Source organism: Trichechus manatus, unplaced genomic scaffold, assembly GCF_000243295.1.
Source record: "Trichechus manatus latirostris isolate Lorelei unplaced genomic scaffold, TriManLat1.0 scaffold00081, whole genome shotgun sequence".
Taxonomy (NCBI): Eukaryota; Metazoa; Chordata; class Mammalia; order Sirenia; family Trichechidae; genus Trichechus; species Trichechus manatus.
In genome coordinates, this window is record NW_004444017.1 from 7,075,139 (window position 1) to 7,083,193 (window position 8,055).

Genomic DNA, 8,055 nt, shown 5'->3' on the forward strand with positions numbered 1-8,055 from the left:
AGCGGAGGCGGCAGTATCTGGAGCAGTTGGGGTGGGCAGGCCCAGCTGCGAGGCGAGCGGGCGGCTAGGAGGACCGCCGCGATGGTGAGCCTTCCCGGGGCCGGGGGTCTGGGGCCGGGCGTCTGGGGCCGGGGGTTGGGGGCGCGGGGCAGGTGCCCGGCCCCGGAGCCGAGTCTACGCGGGGCGAACCCTACACGGTGGAGCTTCTCTTTGGGTCTGCGGAGCTCGAAGTCTCCAAGGGGTGGGGATAGGTTGTCAGTTCAGAGTCAGAGGGGGGTCCGTACCCTTGGGCGGGGTCACCTGGTACCTGTACCCTTTATGGTGAGAGGAAGTAGAGACCTGCGGCGAGTCGCCCCTCAAAGGGATATAAGGGAGATTCGTGCACGCAGGTGCGGGGAGGAAGGACAGAGGGAGCCCGGTGGAGAAGCTAGTGAGAATCTGAGGAATCCTCAGACCCTCAGATCCCGGACCGGAGTAGGGAGTGGAGGGTCTAAGGAGTCTGGATGGGCTGGGGCAGCTGGGGGAGTGTGCGCGGTCAGTTCTCCAAACACAACCAAATGTGACAGGGCCTCAGAATGTGACGGGGACTTGGAACGTCACAGCTCCCCACGCTTGGGGTCGTTCTCCTTTCATGTGCCCCGGCCATCGGCTTGGGTTTAGGACACCCACAGCTCGAGCCCGGCCGGGTCACCCTGGCATGCTCAGCGTCCCAGGTACCTGGCATCCGTGCCAACCCCCCAGTTATTCTTAGTGGTCAAAGTCACAAAAGTCTCCTTCCTGGAGGCCAGTCTGATCTCGGACCCCTCGCTTAGCTTTTCGACCCTGGTTTAGGGCGCTCAGTGGCGGCTCCTTGCCGGCCCTTGCGTCTGCTCAATTAGCGAACAAGGACCTTACTTGTGGGCGAGGGACGCTGTAAACTTCATAGTTACACCTCTAGGATCCCCCCGCGCTCTCGGGTGGGTGAGTAATAATCACCTTCAATCCCTGAACACCTGGCAATCCAAAAACCTCATCGCCTAGAGTCCTGGTATTTCAGCAGCGGGAAGGCGGGTTGGAAGTGGGGGTGGGAGGGCAGAATAAGCTTGTCTCACAGGCCAAGGTCAGGTTCGCTGGGTACTTTTGCTCCAGGTGTCAGTGACAGAGCAGGCCAGGCAAAAACCTCCCCTCCTCCCCTGTTCATTTTGGAAAGTGCCCAGGGCTGCTTCTGGTTCCAGGTCTGTCAAGCACCCTCCCTTTTCCAGCATGTTCTCAGACACACCTGGGAGCTTGAAAAATTTAGGGATATTGGGGAGAGTAGCCAGAGGAGCCCACTCCTGCCTGAGGATCCCTGGTGTGTGGCTATAGAAGGAACCCAGAGTAGGGAGTTCTGAATTTTGCGCCTGGCTCTGCAGCTAGCTGTGTGACCTCAAGGAAGTCACTTAACCTCTCTGGGCTGATTTTTCTCATATGGCAAATGAAAACAGGTTATAGTACAAATGTTTAAGGTTCCACCTAGATGATAAAAAATATATACATATATTTATATATATATTAAACTTTATGTAATAGAGAATTTCAAACAGGTACAAAAGTAGAGAGAATGGTATAATGAATCCCTATATATACGCAGTACCAATTTCAACAATTGTCAGCTTATGACCAGTTTTGCTTTACGAATTCCCCTTAACCCCTCCCCCTATTATTTTGAAGCAAATCCTAGGCAGCATACTACAGAATTGGTATTTGATATTTATAATATTTGGCATGTAGCTAGTGCTTTATAATTTCAAAGGGCTTTCCCTGCCATGTTTTAATTTTGACCTGAGCCCATAGTGACTCAGAGTGGCGCATAAAGCAGGCTAGCAGAGGAGTCAAGGATCACCGTCCATTCCTCTGAGCAAACTCTGATGTGCATTCAATAGGCAACTTTCTGGAAATATCTGGTAATTCAAAGTTTTAAACAGTACGACCTTATTTTAAACGTGCTAAAGAATTTGGGTGTTTAAAAAGAAAACCTGTGGGTTGAATATTTTAAAAAGGGAATGATCTCTTTTATTTATTTTGAAACACTGAATTTTGTATAGTAGGTTCTATTTAGAACCATTACTTGTGTGCACAGTATTGTCTCGATGTGCACACATCTTCTATTAAACATTTCCCACTCACAGAATCTCTTTTTAAATATTCCTTGACTCCTTCCTGAAAGGCTAGAGTGACATGTTTATGAACCTAGATCCAAAGAGTCACACCCAATGAAGGCCTTTACTTCCTACACTGGGTTAAGTTTCAAGCAGTTGTCTCCCACAGTCCCCTTCCCCTGACTGAGGTCGGGGAGGCTGCCTCCCTGTTAAGTAGAATTAGAGTTGGCATTGCTGTAGATTGTAGGCAAGACATTTACCTATAACCCAGCATTCCCATCTACACTTACTGTGCCTCTTGTAAGCAGCCCTCCTGGGAACTGAGACTTTTATTGGGCTGCATTTATTGGGAAGTAGTATGGAGAATCCTGGCTAGGTGGCCCAAGCCAAGCTCCTGTCAGTGATAGCAGGCCACAGAGAAAGTGTTTGTACTTTATGGGGAGGTGAGAATGTCTGTAACACAGCTTCCTTTACTCCATTCCTTTTGGACTGGGGACCACTAGTTTAGATGGGAATGGGCATCAAATGGCACCAAAGAGCCATCCTAGGGGCAGGATGGACACTGCTTCCATGTCCCTTAGTCCTCTGCCATCTGTCCCTGTGTAGGCAGGTATGGCTGAGCTCTGCAGGGTCGATACATACATTCTGACCTTCGGGCACTACATGGGGCTTCCAAAGGGCTGCGGGACAGACACTCCCTTCCCATGACTAAGGGCAGGTTCCCCCAGAGGCCACTGGGTCTATACCTATGTGCAGTGGAGGTGCCCTCAATAACAGAGTTCTCCTGTCCCCCCAGGGATCTGGGGGTGAAGAACCTGGGCACTTGTGGATGAATTGGTGAGTTTTGATAGGAACCTGCCAGGCCCACGCAGAGCTGGGAGGTTAACGCTATTGCTGAGTGTCCTTCTCTGAGGGGGCTCCTGAGTGACATAGTTACATTTTTTGTCTTCCCTAGGAAGACAAAAATTAAAAATAAAATTTGAGGAGGAAATAACTGGCCAGTGCAGGGCCAGTGATAGGGGTCAGCTGGGAGGGAGGGGCGCTCTTGAGGGCAGGAAGTGGACCAACTGCTTTCTCTCCCCCTGGGCCACCAGGAGACCAACAGCACTATCTGTGGCTTCTGTGGCTGGCATTTCCCCTGTGGGTGTCCCCCTGTTAGAACTTCTCCCAGATAATGAGCTGTGGAAGAGAATGGAAAAACAGAGTGGGCACTGTATGTACTGGGTTAAGACTCCTTAACTATCTCCTGCCCTTGCCTCTGATGTCAGCTAAGCACAAGGGACTTTTGACATCACAGGGCCTCTTATGCTGGGAGTCTGCTTGCCAAACAATAACCTCCCCCCCCCACCATTCCTAATTTCTGTCTCATGTCTGTCAGCCCTAGTGTTGCCCTAACTGCTGTGCCTATAAAATGAGCCCTTTTCCTGGGCCACATTCACGCACCAATGTTAATTTAGGTCGACTTTTTGTTCTTGCTGTTTCTGGCCTATCATCTATTCTTTGTTCTGAGTGATTCCAAATATGCCCTAATTGGAGGGTTCTGAGCAAGGATAATCCAAACAATCTTTTATGAATCACATTGATTCCTACCTTAATTATCTCTCTGTAACACTGTGGATCTACTTTTTTACTTGCCATCTTGATCTAGGTCCTAAAAATATATGTGATTTATTATCCTAGCCTGACAAGTGGAAATGATTTGGTGTAATAATATGCTTCCCAAAAGCAACTGTGTGGCATTTGACCTCACAGGTGAATATGGACTGGTCTCAGGTTTTCACCTGGCATACACGGCTGGCCCATATCAGCCCTTTTCCTAGCTAATAGGCCAGTGTTACTGATTTCTGATACTTTGAAATGATTTTTAAAGCTGCAAAGCTTTTTCTGCAGAGCATAGTGATTAGCTGCTCTTAGTCCTCTAAGAGCAAAGCAAAAAGAAATGACTAATATGAAGATAGAAAGAAAATATTGATAAAAGGAAGGGTTTCTTGCAATGGAATTAAAAAAGGGCTGGAAGATTCTAGAATTTCCTTTTTTGATGTTCTGCAAAATATAGACTCTCCTCCCCATAGAGGATGGTTGTAGGTGGCACAGATGTCTCATCTGCTCTGTCCTTCATGAGCCTACCTTCCAAACTGAGCAGTTTGTGGGACCTGCTCTAAATTCTCCTGCCTCCTCCAGGCCTTTGTTCATAGTGCTCTTGCCACCTACAATGCCCCTAGGTCATCTTCGCATGTCCAAATTCTTCAGGGTCCCCCTCGAATATTCCTCCTACAGGAGATCAATCCAGAAGTTGTCTAAAGGAAAAAACTCTAATGACACTTGATTTGTATATCTCTTAGGCAATGGCCACTCTCCTTGTGAAATAGACCCTCAGGGTAGGGTCTATTTCATTTCAATCATCCCTGTATTTATTGAGCATCTGCTGTGGTCAAGTACTGTGCTTGGTGCTAGGGATTAAGTGAGCAAAACAAGTGTTCCCTGCCCTCAAAGAGCTCACTCTCTACTAGGAAAGTCAGACAATCTAATATGGTGTGATAAAAGCAATGACAGGGAAGCAGGGGATTGTGGGAGCACATAGCAGGGGCCCCATCCTGGTCCATGGTCTTCCAGACTTCTTTTATTATTGTTATTTTTTATTTTGGTGAAAGTATACACAGCCAAAGATATACCATTTCAACAATTTCTACATGTACAATTCAGTAACATTGATTACATTCTTCAAGTTGTGCCTCATTCTTTTTTTAAAAAATTTGTTGTTGTTGAGAATATACACAGCAAAACATACACCAATTCAGCCGTTTCTACATGTACATCGCACTGACATTGATTACATTCTCTGGGTTGTGCATCCATTCTCACCCTCCTTTTCTGAGTTGTTCCTCTCCTATTAACGTAAATTCACTGCCTCCTAAGGTTCCTATCTAATCTTTCGAGTTGCTGTTGTCACTTTGATCCTCATATAGATGGTTCTTAAAAGAGCATAATGCTCAAGACAGGTAGTTTTTACTAGTTAAGCTAGACTACGATTTGATTTTAAGAAGATTTCAGGGGATACTTTTGGTTTAAGTTTTAAAGATTATCTCAGGGCCATCATTTCAGGGCTTCATCCAGCCTGCATGGCTCCAGAAAGTCCTTCCAGACTTCTTAAAGGGAGACACATTCAACCTGAGACCTGAAGGATGAATGGGAGTTCGCCCAATACCTTTGAATGTCTTCTTGCATTGAAAAGATTTGTCATAAAGATTTGTCATAGGGATGAACAGAGTAGGTAACTTTTACAGTCATCCTAGGACTAGGTCTGTGAGAGCAGGTGTCATAATGTTCTTGAGGAAAGGAACTCCTACTGTCTCTCATCTTTCTCATCTTCACCCCCTGGACTGCTGGCAGAGAGGCTCCAGCAGCACACAGGAGATCCCCCTCACCTCACAGGGTCCCAGTAGCAAAGAAATGGTCTGAGTTCTACCAGCCCAGATTCAAAATAGAATGGGGAAAGGAACAAATAGCATGAGAGAAAGCATGAGCTCTGGTTGGCAAGAGTGCGGTAGTTGAAATATGAGTTGGGAATGAACATGGGACTTAAATATCCTCTGCTGGGTCAGCTTACCCTCTGCCTCCCCCCACCCCCCACCTACATACACCAGCTTCGAGAAACAGATTCCTGGCTCTATCAGGGAAGGGTGACCCATTTTCAAAGAGGCTACTTACCACAATAAGCCAGCCTCAGTTTCTCTCTGCGCCAGACCTTTTTCCTATTTGGAGTTTTGATATATAAGCCTGGTCTTGCTATATGCTATATTGATGGAGTCCTGCACTGATGTAGATGTAGGCACACCGAAGGGCCCTGGGAGTTGAGAGTACAAGTCAGGCAGGAGGTTATGTGGTATAAAGGAAAGGAACTCAGGTGTGGGTCAGAAGACCTGAATTCTGGTCCAGGCTCTTGCTGCAGAGCTGTGCGATCTTAAATCTATCCCTTTACCTCTCTGAACCCCAGCATTTCCATCTATAAAATAAAGGGGGAGGGAATCATATTAGGTGATCTATGAGACTGTACCAGCGCTAACATCCTAAACACTCTGAGCGTCCCTAATGATGACAGATGGATGAACTTTCTTGGACATGGAGGACTGCCTCTCAAGGGCATCAGCACTAGTTCCAGTCTGTGCTCATCATGTAGAACTTCCTGGGGGCCTCAGTGGCCTCAGGCAGGCAGATGGGGGTGATGATCAGGTGGAGTGTGGCTGGAGAAGGCTATCTCAGTGCTGGGAGCAGGTGTAAAAGATGAGTCCCAGCGGAGTACCGAGGACATGCCTAGATCTCAGAGCTCCATGACGGCTCAAGCAACTTCTGATTTCCCTTGTGAACTTTTCATGGAACTTTAAAACCCTTGTTTGCCCTCACAGGTTAGGCTCTCAGTAAACGTTAGCTGAATAAATGACTAAGTGAAATGGAACAGGAAGAGCCTGGGTCGTCAAGATAAAGTATGGTGGTGTGGGGTGTCCCTATTCCTGCTCTTCTTCTATTTACTTCCTTTAACCTTTTGGTTTTTTTTGGTTACATTTTAGAATGAAAAATTTCAAACCTTCAGGAAAGTAGAGTAGCATAAAGCCACTTATATTGCCTATCATCTAAATTTAATAGTGTTTTTTTAAAAATCATATTTGCTTTACCTGCTGTTTTTGTTGAAATATTTTAAAGCAAAATACAGACATCGACATTCTACCCCTAAATGCTTCAGGATGCAACTCTAAAAAATGATATTTTCATACTTAATTACAATTTCATTATCATGCCTAACAAAATTAATTAATTTCTCTATTTGTCCTTGAAATGTTTTGATTGGGAATTCAATCCAAGTCCACATATTATATATGATTATTATGGTAGGTTTCTTTTAATATTAAGCAGTCCCTCTCACAACCTTTATTTTTTCATGAATTAAAAAAGGTTGGACCAGTTGCCCTGTAGGATGTCCTACCTTCTGCATTTATTTTGTTGTTTCCTCATGATGTCACTTAATTTATCCCTCTAATCCCTAGGTTTTCTGTGAAACCATAAACCAAACCAAACTCGTTGCCGTCAAGTTGATTCCTGTAAAGTGGAAGCCAAATCTAAAAGGGTTTAATAGATTAAGGCTGTTTATTTTTGACAAGGACTCCTCACGGATGGTGGTGTGTATGTCATGTTGCATCAGATCATGAGCCCTGAATGCCTGATTATCTCACTACTAGTGATATTAAGATTGATTACAGCATTAAGCTGGTGATAGTCTGATGCTTCCATTGTAGTTATTTTTCCCCCTTGTGACCAGCAAGTAACATTGATTCTTTGATGCCATGTAAATTCAGTTCCCCATTACCCTTTTACCTAATGATTTTAGCATCCTTGCCCTAATCAATTATTTAGTTAGAAACTATAATATGGCAATATTTCTTAATGTATCATTTCTCCAACATCTATTAGCTGATGTCTTCTGTTTAAAAAAAAAAAGAAAGAAAAAAGAGCTTTCCCTCATCAACTGGGCTGTTTAGATGGGGACAGATATGTTTTCTTCTAGGGTTCTCTTTTTTTTTTGCTTGTACTTTAGATGAAGGTTTACAGAACAAACCAGCACCTCATTAGACAATTAGTACACATACTGTTTTGTGGCATTGGTTGCCAACCCCATGACATGTCAACACTCTCCCCTTCTCAATCTTGGGTTCTCTATTACCAGCTTTCCTGTCCTCTCCTGCCATCTAGTCCTCGCCCCTGGGCTGGTGTGCCCATTTAGTCTCGTTTTGTTTTATGAGCCTGTCTAACCTTTGACTGAAGGGTGAACCTTATGAGTGACTTCATTACTGAGCTAAAAGGGTGTCCGGGGGCCATACTCTTGGGGTTTCTCCAGTCTCTGTCAGGCCAGTAAGTCTGGTCTTTTTTTGTGAGTTAGAATTTTGTT

General features: G+C 45.4%; 1 protein-coding gene across 1 annotated transcript in view; it reads left to right on the forward strand.

The window, feature by feature from the left end:
• Positions 1 to 8,055, forward strand: part of TUBA8 (tubulin alpha 8) — a 19,502-nt gene continuing 11,447 nt past the window's right edge. The window contains exon 1 of the mRNA XM_004381224.2: positions 1 to 84. Within this exon, the coding sequence (XP_004381281.1) occupies positions 82 to 84 (3 nt within the window). The 5' untranslated portion in view covers positions 1 to 81. The remainder of the gene's footprint in view (positions 85 to 8,055) is intronic.